The sequence below is a fragment of the Trachypithecus francoisi genome, unplaced genomic scaffold (assembly GCF_009764315.1).
Source record: "Trachypithecus francoisi isolate TF-2019V2 unplaced genomic scaffold, Tfra_2.0 Lachesis_group8, whole genome shotgun sequence".
In the NCBI taxonomy this organism is placed as follows: Eukaryota; Metazoa; Chordata; class Mammalia; order Primates; family Cercopithecidae; genus Trachypithecus; species Trachypithecus francoisi.
In genome coordinates, this window is record NW_022681473.1 from 100371096 (window position 1) to 100386241 (window position 15146).

Sequence of the window (15146 nt, forward strand, 5' to 3'; positions counted from 1 at the left end):
AAAGATAGAGACTGCTCTTGATCAGTTCCTTTGACTTGAAACCCACAGGTCCTGTGGATTAGCAGGTTCAGTTTTATGAGGTCCCACCAGCATCCTGGCAGTGGAAGGTATGGCAGGTCTAGGGGGCAAGTGGGCTGGCCCTGGCCATGGCTGCCAGTTGTACTTACCTAGTGAGGGAGGGAGCCTTCTTCCTAAGGGTTACATTTGCTTTATGCTGCTTTGGCAAGAGCGCATCTGGAACAATGCATACAGTTTGGGTCCCCACCTTTCAAAAGAGACATTAAGAGGTTAGAAAGCATTTAGAAAAAAAAAAAAAAACAGTAGGAAACTGAATGGGCAGGTTGACTGTTTGCTCAGCACACTATAATATCAGGGTGCCCTTGTCAGCCTGGATTATGTAAGGGCTGTTATTGTCAAACCGTCTGCCTAATCTTTAACTTCTTTTTTATTTTCCAGTCCACCTTCGAAACTCCATGATTAGAATGTGGAAATAAGAATAACTTTAAACCTTCCTTTTAAATAGATGCTAGACTTCAAATAGTGCAGCAACTCTACACAAGCTAACTAGTTTCTTTCAATAATAAGACCTATTATTTAGAATAATAGGTCTTGTCTTAAAGCCATAAACATCAGAACTTCATGTCATTCAGTTATGCATTCTACCAGATTTTATATTTTATTTGAAGTTCTCTTTTGATTAATCTAGACATGGTTATTTTCAGGTAGCAACTGGAGTAATGGGTCCAAAATACTTTGTAGTGCCTACTCTGAAATCAATAGTTGCTATGTTTTTGAATAAGCAAATTCTCAGTACCTGCCTAGTAAAAGACTGGATAGGTTAAGACAAACAAACCAGGAAAACTACCTCCTCTGCAGACACGTTGGCATTGCAGGAATTAAAGAGGTCAATTTCAGCCCTACTCTCTCTGGGCTGTCTTCCTCAGCTGACTTACCTGCCATTCTCCGATATATCCCTTAGAGATAAAACAAAGTCAGAATTAACTCAACAAAGAAACCGCTAAACTGGCCAAGCTTATCCATGAGTCATTTCCCTGACTGGGGAGAATACTGGTTACAGTATTTTCTAACCTTGTGAGTAAAACAATTAGAAATGCAGTTACTAGCAATCTCTATGTTACAAATGAGTTATGTACCAAAAGGGCAGCTGTGGTGGGCTGTTTCCCATGGAAAACACGTCATGAACAGTGATTCTGTTTCTAGGCAATGTAACTCATAATGAAAAACTGAGTCTTTGCAGTAAAATAAGTAGAAACTCCAAATTTGTCAAAGGTTGTAATTAAGGAACATAGAAACAATGACATTTATTAACAGTTTTATAATTCTTCCTTAATACTTGAGCTTGATGTTAACTTGGACAGAAATAATTAGATGGTTCAATAGTACCTGAAATTTAAGAACATTTTAAAGGGAATTTTAACTATTTTCAAGGACTTTGAAGGTTAGTCTAGCCGGCACTTTATTGTATGAAATGTCATTTCAGGCCAGACGTGGTGGCTCATGTCTGTAATTCCAGCACTTTGGGAGGCCGAGGCAGGCAGATCACCTGAGGTCAGGAGTTCGAGACCAGCCTAACCAACATGGTGAAATCCCATCTCTACTAAAAATAAAAAAATTACCGGGCATGGTGGTGCATGCCTGTAATCACAGCTACTCAGGAGGCTGAGGTAGGAGAATCGCTTGAACCTGGGAGATGGAGGTTGCAGTGAGCCGAGATCGCGCCATTGCACTCCAGCCTGGGCAACAAGAGTGAAACTCCCATCTCAAAAACAAACAAACAAACAAACAAAACAACAATAAAAGAAATGTCCTTTCAAAATATATAGCTGTAGTTTTTCCATAGTCGCTAGTAGTAGTATTCTCACTGTGATTAACTAGTAGTACTATTATTCATGTAGATTTAGACTCATAAAGGAGCAGAGAGAGCAAAGGAAGAGAATTACTTTTCATGAACATAATGAGAAAAGAGGATTTGGGAGTAAGGTTAATAGATGAAAGGCACAAGAGAAGGAATAGAACTGAAGGAGACAACTGCACGTACGAGTTTCCGTAATAGGGAAAGAAAGGTGAAGAGACGTCGGAAATGTCCAAGATTTGCCACCAGGTGGCGCCATGAGATTAGATGACAGTACTTTAGTTGAAGGCGGCAACAACTGAAGGGGAGTGAGGGTGATACATAAAAATCACATGGGCTGAATATTCACAACACAGGAGGCTCAGGAGTTGTGAAGCGGTAAGCCATGGGTTAGAATATATATCAAGTTATATTAAGAATATATATTAAATTATGGGTTAGAATATATAACAAGGAACGCAAACCTAGTTGAATAAGATGTTGTCTCACTCTATCACCCATGCTGGAATGCAAAGGTGCCTTGTTGGCTCACTGCAACCTCCGCCTCCAGGGTTCAAGCGATTCCTGTCTCAACTTCCCAGGTAGCTGAGATTACAGGCACATGCCACCACACCTGGCTATTTTTTTTTTTTTTTGTATTTTCAGTAGAGTTAGGGTTTTCCCATGTTGTCCAGGCTGCTCTCAAACTCCTGACTTCAGGTGATCTGCCTGCCTTGCCCTCCCAAATTTCTGGGATTAGAGGCATGAGCCACTGCGCCCGGCCTAGTTTAGCATCTTAAAGAATCGATTTACCTAGTACAGGCCATGGCTCACACCTGTAATCCCAGCACTTTGGCAGGCCGAGGTGGGGGGTGGATCACCTGAGGTCAGGAGTTTGAGACCAGCCTGGCCAACATGGGGAAACTCCATCTCTACTAAAAATACAAAAATTACCCGGGCATGGTGGCCTGCACCTGTAGTCCCAGCTATTCCGGAGGCTGAGACAGGAATCGCTTGAACCCCAAAGACAGAGGCTGCAGTGAGCCAAGATCATGCCACTTGCACTCCAGTCTGGGTGACAGAGCAAGACTTCATCTCAAAAAAAAAGAATCTGTCAGTTTAGTATATTAAAAATTTTTTTTTGACACGGTCTTGCTCTGTCCTCCAAACTGGATTGCAGTGACATGGTCATGGTTTACTAAAGTCTCAATCTCCGAGGCACAAGCAATCCTCCCACCTTAGCCTCTTGAGAAGCTGGGACCACAGGTGTGCTTCACTATGCCTGGCTAATTTTTTTCTTTCTTTCTTTTCCTTTTTTTTTTCGTGGGCAGGGAGGGGTGGAGATGAGGTCTCACTATGTTGCCCAGGCTGGTCTTGATCTCCTGAGCTCAAGCAATCCTCCTGGGATTATAGGCATGAGCTGCTGCACTCAGACAATTTTTTAAAAAAGTAAACACATACAAATGGCAGCAGACATATGAAAAGGTGCTCAACATCATTACGCATCAGAGAAATGCAAACCAAAACTGCAATGAGATGATCATCTCACCCCAGTTAAGATGACTTTTATCCTACTAAGACAGGTAATAACAAATGCTGGTGAGGATGTGAAGAAAAGGGAACCTTTGTACACTGTTGGTGGGACTGTAAATTAGTACAACCACTATAGAGAACAGTTTGGAGTCTTCTCCAAAAACTAAAAATGGAGCTACCATATGATCCAGTAACCCCACTATTGTGTATGTGCCTCCCAAAAAGAAAATCATTATATCAAAAACATACCTGCATTCCCATATTAACTGCAACACTACTCACAATAGCCAAGATTTGGAAGTAACGTTAAGTGTCCATCAACAAATGAATGGATAAAGAAAATGGTGGTACTTATACACAATGGAGTACTTACTCAGCCACAAAAAAATAATGAGATCCTGTCATTTGCAACAACATGGATGGAACTGGAGACTGCTAATGTTAAGTTAAGCCAGGCACAGAAAGACAAAAATTGTATGTTCTCACTGATTTGTGGGATCTAAAAATCAAAATAATTAAACTCATGGAGATAGAGAGTAAAAGGATGATTACCAGAGAGTAAGAAGGGTAGTGGGGAAGCAGGAGGTTGGGAGGTAGAATGGTTAATGGGTACAAAAAAAAAAATAGAAAGAATGAATAAGACCTAGTATTCGATAGCACAAGGTAACTATAATCAATAATAATTTAATTTTACATTTAAAAATAACTAAAAGGGTATAATTAGATTATTTGTAACACAAAGGAGAAAAGCTTGAGGGGATGAATACCCCATTTTGCAGGATGTGATTATTACGTATTGCATGCTTGTATCAAAATATCTCATGTCCCCCATAAATATATACACTTATGTGCCCACAAAAATTAAAACTGAATTTTTAAAATAAAATTTTTAGTAGCATCTACAAAAGTTTTAAAAATTAAAAAATTAAAGTACACACACATGATTACCTCAATATACTCAGAAATTGCATTTAACAAATTTAAAACCTTTTTTATTTAAAAAGAAAAAACTCTTAGAAAAATACGTATATGTATGTAAAAGGAAGTTTCATTAATCTGATAAAAATCATGTACTAAAAATTAGTCAGGCTGGTGCCATGCTCCTGTATATTCCCTGTATAGTCCCAGCTATTCAGGAGGCTGAGGTGGGAGGATCACTTGAGCCTGGGAGACGGAGGGTGCAGTGAGCCGAGATAGCGCCACTGCACTACAGCCTGAGTGACAGAGTGAGACCCCGTCTCAAACAACAAAAGAAAAGAGACACCACTTACATTCCACGTGGGACTGCAAGTTGCAGCCAGTCAACTCAGTAAGAAACAGAATAAAAGTTTTAAGAATGGAGAAGACTGAAAACTATAATTATTTGCAGAAAATGAAGAAAGTCTATGTAGAAAGCCCAAAAGACTTCACAAATTATTAGAAACGGTGAGAATGAAACAAGGTTCCTTAACTTAAGGTGAGCAAAAAAAAATCAACTGCATTCTCTACATCAGCCAGAAATAGTTTTCAAATGTAACTCTGAAAACGACAGCAAAAAATAAGATGCTTAATAATAAAACTAACAAAATAAATTCATGATCTTAATGCAAAAATTTAAACAACTTTACTGAATCAAGGAAGACTTGGTGGAAAGACATTGCATATTCATGATTAGGAATGCTTAATATTGTACAGCTGTAATTTTCTTTCTTTCTTCTTCTCTTTTTCTTTTCTTTTTTTTTTTTTTTGAAACAGAGTTTCACTCTTGTTGCCCAGGCTGGAGTGCAGTGGCGTGAACTTGGCTCATTACAACTTCTGCCTCCCAGGTTCAAGCGATTCTCCTGCCTCAGCCTCCTGAGTAGCTGAGATTGCAGGCATACGCCACCACGCCGGCTAATTTTTGTATTTGTGGTAGAGACGGGGCTTCACCACGTTGGTCAGGCTGGTCTCGAACTCCTGACCTCGTGATCCGCCCACCTTGGCCTCCTAAAGTGCTAGGATTACAGGCATGAGCCACCACGCCCAGCCGTGCAGCTGTAATTTCTTACCAAATTAATCTGTTAGTACATTTCCAAGCAAAACTCCCCAAAGTCTTGTTTCCCATACAGGTTACACAAATTTATGCAGAAGAACAAAGAACCAAAACTTGTCAGGAGCTTATTTTACAAACAAGGTGTAGCAACTTTTTAAGAAAGCTCAACCAGATATCAAGACTTGTTAAAAAGTAAAGGCTGTAGTAATTAAGACAGAATACTGTTGACACAGGGATAGAAATATTGACCAATGCAACAGATGAGAGTATAACAGAACAGAGTAAGAAACATGAAAGAAATGGCAATGGGATCAATAGGAAAAGGATGAACTGTTAAATTAAGTATCAAGACTAGTCATCCAGACAAAAAAATAAATAAAATCGGATCCATACTTCATACCATGCACAAAAGTTATTTATAGCTGTACTAAAGATTTCAATGTAAAAATAACCAAACTTTTAGAAGAATATATAGGAAAATATCTTCATGACAAGTGAGAGAATAATTTCTTAAAACAAGACACACACAGGAAAAAATCCCCACAAATTATGAGGAGAATAATTTATAAATTAAGCTACAAGAAAGTGTAAAACATATACCTATCCAAAAAATTTTTTAAAAACCACCATAAAAAGGCAAAGAAGGTAAGCCATGGAAGGAAATATCTCTAAAACATTTAAATGTCAAAAGATTAGTAACTACAATATAAAGAAATTCTCTGAATCAACTGGATCAAGATAAACAATCTAATAAAAAGCAGGCAAAAAAAGTCATTTCAAAGAAAATGAGACATGAAAGGCCTTTAAAGAAAAATTATCAGCTATATTAGTAATTAAGAAAATGTAAATTATTAATAAAAGCACAATATCATCTTAAACCTACCAAATTGGCAGAAATTGAAAAATCTAGTGATATGAAGTGTGGTGAAGACGTGGATATAGCCTTACTTTGGGAAACAATTGATGGTTACATAGTAAAGTTGAAGATGTGCATATCCCATAATGAGAGACAAATCCCTCCTACATAGTAAAGTTGAAGATGTGCATATCCCGTAACCAGAGACAAATCCCCTCCCTAGGTCTCTGCTGTAAAAATACTGTTGCACTTACTCACTAGAAGAAGACAAAAATATCTGTGGCTATATTGTTTAAAGATTTTTTAAAATACTGGTAACAATGCTATGGTCAGAGGCAGTGGCTCACGTCTGCAATCCCAGCACTTTGGGAGGCCAAGACTGGTGGATTACTTGAGGTCAGGAGTTCAAAACCAGCCTGGCCAAAATGGTGACACCCCCATTTCTATTAAAAATACAAAAAATTAGCCAGGTGTGGTGGTGGGTGCCTGTAATCCCAGCTGCTTGGGAGGCTGCAGCAGGAGAATCACTTGAACCCAGGAGGCGGAAGTTGCAATGAGCCAAGATCATGCCATTGCACCCCAGCCTGGATGAGAGAGAGTCCATCTCAAAAACAAAAAAAGAAAAAGAAAAAAAAATACTGGTAACAATCCAAATGTCCACCATCGGGGGAACTGATAAATTGTAGTGCACTTATAAAATAAATAAAGCGGTGAAAATGAACCACAGCTATATTCATGAAAATGGATGTGCATGTGTAATAAAACTGTTTTGAGAACTTCATCATCAATTACAAAAAAAATTATTTTCATAAAGTTCATGTGTGCACAAAACTAGACATTATATTGTTGTAGATACAAACACAGATAGTAAAAGCAAAGAAAAGGATGACAAGATGGGAGAGGAACATGCAATGCCAGCTACCGGCAATATACTATTTTTCAAACTGATAGGTGAGTATCTAGTATATATACATATATTCCTTCATTTATATTTCTACTAGATGCATTTCATTCTCTAACACTGTTATAAATCAATCTCCAGTTTTTAAGTGTTTAAAAATAGAAAGTAATGGAGGAAAAATACCACAATAGATGGGAAAGTTACAAATTTTGTTCCAAATATCTTTGGTCTTTGAACCATTCGAATTTCAATGGTCTCAAAGAAACTATGTAGTCAATAGTTACTCTAAGGTCACTGAGTAAAAGAAGCAACTGTGTTATTTCCACAGCATTGGATGCTCTCATTTCTCTAAATCAGCAATTCTCAAAGTGTGGTCCCAAAACAGCAGCATCAGACTCACCTTTAAGAAATGCAGTGTGTGTGTGTGTGTGTGTGTGTGTGTGTGTGATGGTCTCGCTCTGTTGTCCAGGCTGGAGTGCAGTGGCACTATCTCAGCTCACTGCAACCTCCACCTCCCGAGGTTCAACCAATTCTCATGCCTCGCCTCCCTAGTAGCTGGGATTACAGGTGTGCACCACCACACCCAACTAATTTTTGTATTTTTGGTAGAGACAGTGTTTCACCATGTTGACCAGGCTGGTCTCGAACTCCTGGCCTCAAGTGATCCGCCCGCTTCAGCCTTCCAACATGCTGGGATTACAGCCCTGAGCCACCGCACCTAGCACCTAGCCATAAATGCACATTCTTGAGCAGCTGCATAGATGATCTACTGAATGTGAAACCTGGGGAGGGCGCCCCGCAACCTGTGTTTTAACAAGCCCTCCAGGTGATTCTGATGCACGCTAACATGAGAACCACTGCCAAAAGTTGTTCAGATATCTAAGAAATCCCTTCATTATAACAAAATAAGACCTCCCTAGGGTCACATCAAAATGTTAATAGTCATCCAGACAGAAAGCCACAGCACTGACCCTTAGGAGAACATGTCTTTTTAAAAACCTTTAACTCAGGAGTTAGGAAACTATGGTTTGTGGCCCAAACCCAGCTTCCCATCTGTTTTTGTACAGAATGTGATTTAAGAACGTTTTTGACCTTTTTTTTTTAAAACAAATCAGAGGAAGAATATTTTGTGACACATGAATTATGTGAAATTCAGAGTTAAGTGTCCATAAATAAAATGATATTGGAACACAAACATGCTCATTCATCTACATACGCCTATAGCTGCTTGTGCACTACACCAGCAGAGTTGTATAGCCGGGACAGAGATGACTGGTCTGCAAAGTCCAACATGTTTAGTATCTGGACCTTTTCATAAAGATCATTTGCCCTATTTGCTCTAATTTGATAGAATCTACTAGTCTAAAAGCAAAATATAATTATAGTAATTTTCTGTTGAAAATGCAATTTTCATTTTAATTACACGCAGGCAAAAATCTAATAGTTTAAAGTATCATAAGGAAAATTAAATCAGATTTTTTTTTTTTTTTAAATAGAGATGGGGCACCATGTTGGCCAGGCTGGTATCAAACTCCTGGGCTCAGGTGGTGCTCCCGCCTCGGCCTCCCAAAGTGCTGGGATTACAGGCATGAGCCACCATGCCTGGCCCAGATCTATTTTTATCTACAAAGCCATTCAGATAACCCACATAAAGCATCTGAAAAATGTTACTAGTTATGCTTTCTCTCTTCAAATTTCTAGTAAGTGACAAAGGATTGCACAAAGAATTGACTAGTACCTTTCAATGAAATACTCATTCAGTTCTGAAACATTCTGTTCTGAAAACGAATGAAGCCTTCTCCTGTGTTTACTCAGGAGGTTGACCCAAACTATAAGCCTGTCTCAAATGCTGCCTGATAACTTCATTTTTCAGCTCTCACAGTGGCCACCCTCCTTGCTGGCTCTCTTCCACATGCTAAAACTCACTAAGTATGAGCCTTCTTCCCTTTGATCCTCAACCTCTTGAATTTTCTCCAGACTGAGTTCAGTTCCTATCACTGAAGACTTGCTGAGTCATTTTATTCAACACCTATTGGGTGGCTTAAAAGGCCTTCTATCCACATCCATCTTCGCTTCTCCAATTTCAACTTTCTTCTAGATTTCGAATATTTCTTGAGCACAGACTCTTCTTTGATTTCTAGGACTTTAACAGTCAATTATTAATTTTAAAAAAATAGCCAGGCATGGTGGCCGATGCCTGTAATCCCAACACTTTGGGAGGCCAAGCCAGGCAGATCACTTGAGGCCAGGAGTTCAAGACCACCCTGGCCAACATGATGAAACCCCGTCTCTGTAAAAATACAAAACTTACCTGGGGATGGTGGCTGCCACCTGTAATCACAGCTACTCAGGAGGCTGAGACAGAAGAATCATTTGAACCCAGGAGACAGAGGTTGCAGTGAGCAGAGATCACAACATTGCACTCCAGCCTGGGCAACAAGAGTGAAACTCTGTCTCAAAGTAATAATTAAAACAATAATAATAATGCTTTCTGCCAGGCGTGGTGGCTTACGCCTGTTATCCCAGTACTTTGGGAGGCCAAGCCGGGCAGATCACGAGGTCAGGAGATTGAGACCATCCTGGCTAACATGTTGAAATCCCATCTCTACTTAAAAGATACAAAAAATTAGCCAGGCGTGGTGGCGGGCGCCTGTAGTCCCAGCTACTTGGGAGGCTGAGGCAGAACAATGGTGTGAACCCAGGAGGCGGAGCTTGCAGTGAGCTGAGATCGTGCCACTGCACCCCAGCCAGGGGACAGAGTGAGACTCCGTCTCAAAATAAATAAATAATAATAATAATGCTTTCCCTCCAAGAGTAAATCATGTATTTCAACTTTAAATCTTTAAGCTATATTGACCTCATCTTGAAAGCAGGAGCACTAAACTGGACAGACTAGAGTTACAAGCCACATGCAGTGGTTCAAGGAGACTGGTCTTTAATCTAGTGGGTTTGATCAGGTCACTACCACTGTGTATTCAAGTTGAACTTAAGATTTAAAGCATTCTTCTTTGGCCTATAAATCAATCGATAAATTCACTTTGAGTAATGCAGACAAAATAATCCTTCCAAGAGCAAGTAAACATGTCTCAGTTGGCTTTCAACTGGAAAGGTCGTTTTGTAATCAAAAAGATAAGGGCTTTTGCTTCTAAGAAAACCAAAATCCAAATACGGAGTCTGCCACTGTGGTTGTCCTTGAGCAGGTTACCTAGCTGTAAAATGGAATACCTTCAAGGACACCTGCAGTCTTTATGATGTCTTTGTGTGGATAAGGAAACAGTGCCCCTTGCTCAGGCAGATGCAGCCCTGTTTAGACAATTACAATAACCTCTATAACCTTGTCAATGTTAGCAAGAGGTTGGTCACTACCTAGCTCTGAGTGCCTGTTACTTGTCTCATTGTCATAATTATTTTTTAACTCTTCTGTTTCTTCCTCTAGATGATGTTTTAAATTATTTATGATGTATTAAATTATCTATGAATCCTCAGAGCCTAACTTGAGGCATCTAATAAATGTTTAATGAATGAATAACATTATTTGAATGGATGACATCACTCAAGTGCTTCGTGGAGCCTATTTACTCTAGATGGCAAATACGGGAACAGATTTTCACCTTACCAGGCATAATCTCACCGACTTGAGCAGGGGTATGGAGTGGGGTTCATGCTAAAGTGTCAGATTTAGACACACGGAGTTGACAGAGGACACTGTTAGAGACATCGTTTTCCTGTTCTTGTTATTCTTAGAGCGTAAGCATTACGTGTAGATTTAGGGAAAACACTTTCCAGAAGACACACGGTGAAACTAAGTGACAACTATTCTAACTCAAAGAAATTGCTCTTTTCAATGATGTTCTTGTTGCTGAGACCAGTATACATTTTAAGTATCGTAATATTATTTTCCCCGTGTGGCACTGGTGGTCACACGCAGTCACCTTTCTGTCCTACACGTCTCTGTGGTCCTCTCTTGCTTTGGCAGTACTTCAATGTTGGCGCTCTCCAAGGTCCTATACTAAACCCACCAATTCTTTCCTTACACTTTCCCCTTGGGAAATTTCATCTGACATTCCATCAGCATTCCAAATTCAAATTGTCCAAAAAGAAATGTCACGGGCACACCCAAACCTGCTCTCCCTCATGATTTTCTTGTATTTTACGGCACTACCTTCTGAATCTCAAACTTTGTTTTCAATACAAATGGGCAGTCCCAGCACACTCCACGTCCTTTTGTGACTCAATGTATATGCATATGCAGTTCCTTCTTTCCAGAAAGCTTTCCTATCTTTGCCTCCTCGATTAAGAATAACTCGTCCTGAAAGACTTCGCTTAGGGACCATCTCCTACAGCAAGCCTTCCCTGGAGCTCTGCAGTAAGATCAGGTGCCTTCCTTCTGAGCTCTCAGAGCTCATCTATCCATTCATTTATTAAATAGCAAGCATCTATGGCATTCCAGGCAGCGCTCTAGGCCCTGGGCATATACCAGTGTACACAACGGTAAAACTCCTGCCCTTGGCCGGGCGCAGTGGCTCAAGCCTGTAATCCCAGCACCTTGGGAGGCCGAGACGGGCGGATCACGAGGTCAGGAGATCGAGACCATCCTGGCTAACACCGTGAAACCCCGTCTCTACTAAAAAATACACACAAAAAACTAGCCGGGCGAGGTGGCGGGCGCCTGTAGTCCCAGCTACTCGGGAGGCTGAGGTAGGAGAATGGCGTGAACCCGGGAGGCAGAGCTTGTAGTGAGCTGAGATCCGGCCACTGCACTCCAGCCTGGGCCACAGAGCGAGACTCCGTCTCAAAAAAAAAAAAAAATTCCTGCCCACATGGAGCTTACATTCTAGTGTAGTGAGACAGATACAATACAAATAGGTAAATATATAGTATGCTAGATGGCAAGTGCTATAGAGAAAAATAAAGGCAAGAAATGGGTACGAGATACTTGGGGAAGGTACAATTTTAAATAGAGTTGTAAGAGGCAGCCTCATTGAGGTGACATTTAAGCAAATTCCTGGAGGTAGCAAGGGAGTGAATCATAACAATGTCTGGGAAAAAGTCTTCCAAGCTAAGTAAGAGGAGTTGGACCAGCTGGCTGCTTTAAAGAATAACAAGGAAGTCAGTGTGACTTCAATTTAACAAGAGAAGAGGAAATCAGCAGAGGAGGCCCAAGAGCTTTGGCAGGGACCAGAATAGACTAGGTTGCAAATGACCGCTGAAAAGGACACAGCTTTTTTTTTTTTTTGAGACGGAGTCTCGCTCTGTCACCCAGGAAGGAGTGCAGTGGCCGGATCCCAGCTCACTGCAAGCTCCGCCTCCTGGGTTTACACCATTCTCCTGCTTCAGCCTCCCGAGTAGCTGGGACTACAGGCGCCCGCCACCTCGCCCGGCTAGTTTTTTGTATTTTTTAGTAGAGACGGGGTTTCACCGTGTTAGCCAGGATGGTCTCCATCTCCTGACCTCGTGATCCGCCCGTCTCGGCCTCCCAAAGTGCTGGGATTACAGGCTTGAGCCACCGCGCCCGGCCAGGACACAGCTTTTACTCGGAGATGCGAAACCTCGGAGGGATTTTGAACACAAGTGACATGGTCTGACTTACCTGTTGTAAGTTCTTAAAAGACTGTAATATGGCAAAGAGGAAATCAAGAAAACAGAATGGAAGGCTTTTGCAATAATCCAGGCAATCCTGTGGGTGGAACACTGATGGCTGTGGAGGATGAAGTGGTCATATTCTGGATACATTATGTATCTTGAATGCTGGGCCAACAGGTTTGTGATTGGACTGGATGGACTGACTGAGAGAGTCATAGGTGTGGTCAAGGTTTTGGCCTAATTAGCTGGAAGAAGGGACTTGCCACTTACCAACTGAGAAGGGCAAGACTCAGGCAGGAGCAAGTTTAAGGAGGGAAGATCTTGAGTTTAACATAGTAAGTTTGAGATGCTTATTAGATATCAAACTGGAAATGTTATGTAGAGAATTAGATATACACATCTGAAGTTCAGGGGAAAATCTGGTTAGAGATTTAAGTTTTTCAGCCTACAGGTGGTATTTAAAGCAATGACACTGGATAAAGTCACTAAGAGATCCAACTGTAGACAGAAGGAGTGAGACTTGGCAGACTATAATATTAAGGGGTTGAGGAGGGAACCTCACTTATTCATAACACACAAACACGAAAGATTTATTTTGTGTACCAGGAAAAACCATAAACTATTTACTGCTTAGGAGCATGTCTTTCTTATCTCCATATGCTTTGCATAGGCCTGGCACACACTCAACAAACATGGGGAGTGATACCTTCTAAGAGAATCATAACTAGAATCCTTAAAAGGTAAACAAAACATATTAAAAATGGAGCCCAAAGGACTTGGTTACAAATATGAATATTCATAATACTGACAGATGAAAACCAAAATGACACAAGTTACTATTTATTAACATTTCCAATATGCCAAGGCTATAACAAAGTATTCCATGTTTATTATTACAATCAACACTCACAAGATTAATAGTGTTACTTCTGTTTAATGGATGAGACAACTCAAGCTCAAATGGCTGAGTGGATTCCCAAGGTCTCAGAAGTGGCCAGGCCAAGATTTAAACTCGACGTGGAAATCCAAAACCCATGCAATTACCTCAACATCATGCTGCCTCACAGCTATCCCAAAGATTCTCTTATTTTTTTTGAGACAGAGTTTCGCTCTTGTCACCCAGATTGCAGTGCAGTGGTACAATCTCGGCTCGCTGCAACCTCCGCCTCCTGGGTTCAAGTGATTCTCTTGCCTCAGCTTCCCGAGTAGCTGAGATTAAAGGTACCCGCCACCACGTTTGGCTAATTTTTGTATTTTTAGTAGAGTAGGGTTTCACCATGTTGGCCAGGCTGGTCTCAAACTCCTGACCTCAGGTGATCCGCCCGCCTCGGCGTCTCTACTAAAAATACAAAAATTAGCCAGATGTGGTGGCACATGCCTGTAGTCCCAGCTATTCAGGAGGCTGAGGCAGAAGAATTGCTTGAACCCAGGAGGCAGAAGCTGCAGTGAGCCGAGACTGCACCACTGTACTCCAGCCTGGGCAACAGAGCAAGACCCTGTCTCCAAAACACATACACACATACATACACACATACACACACGAACTAAGACCAAAGTTTATAGGCACAAGAACAATATCTGATCTAAAATCTAAACTCTAAAAGAACATTTTCTCAGCTTCATCAAGAAGTATCACATGAATAAACACTAAATCAAAGTGACCTAAAGCTGAACGAAGTGGCCTCTCATTTCTCTATCTCCTGCACATTTTATCTCAGTCTTTCTTCTGGCACTTACTACCATACTTTCTATACCTCAATTTGAGTCCAGGACTCAACTCCCCAATTAACTACAATTCTCTTGGCAGAGTCGCAAAGTCTCATCGATTCATCTAGCTCCCATAATTCCAACAGTGCACAAACAGCAATTGCTCTGAAAATCACTGAATGAATGACTCTGCATGCAAATGTATATATATCTTATTTTATGGAAAAGGGAATAAACATCATGCCTTCTTTTCTCCTAATTCAGCATTCCTTTCATAGTACTATTACACTGAAAATCTTTTACATGTCTAATGTTTAAGAGCTAAAGCATAATGGATGAAAAATAAGAGGTGGCAGAGAACATTTTCCTATCTGTATACATCACACCAGTTATCTAGAAGACATACTTACTTGCAGTCTTCCCAATGCTTGAGAACATTCCAAAAATTTACATACTGTAACCTGTAGAGATGCAAACCTAATTTTCCAATGGATACATTTCATACAAAGTCTTTTATATAGCTTATGCCCCCCAAATTCATTTTAAACATCCTTAAAACATCAGTTGTACTGGAATACGATGTGGCATTCCAATATAACTGATTATAGTTTAATATAATACATTAAACTATATCCAGAAGATTAGGTTCTGGGTTCTAATTCCAGGTCTTATATTGTCTGGTACAAAGCTTTTACAAAATGGA

General features: G+C 40.4%; 1 protein-coding gene across 1 annotated transcript in view; it reads right to left on the minus strand.

Annotated features, from left to right (window-relative positions):
* RDX (radixin) overlaps positions 1-15146 on the minus strand; it is a 102050-nt gene that overhangs the window by 4154 nt on the left and 82750 nt on the right. The window contains exon 15 of the mRNA XM_033204414.1: positions 168-265. Within this exon, the coding sequence (XP_033060305.1) occupies positions 199-265 (67 nt within the window). The 3' untranslated portion in view covers positions 168-198. The remainder of the gene's footprint in view (positions 1-167; positions 266-15146) is intronic.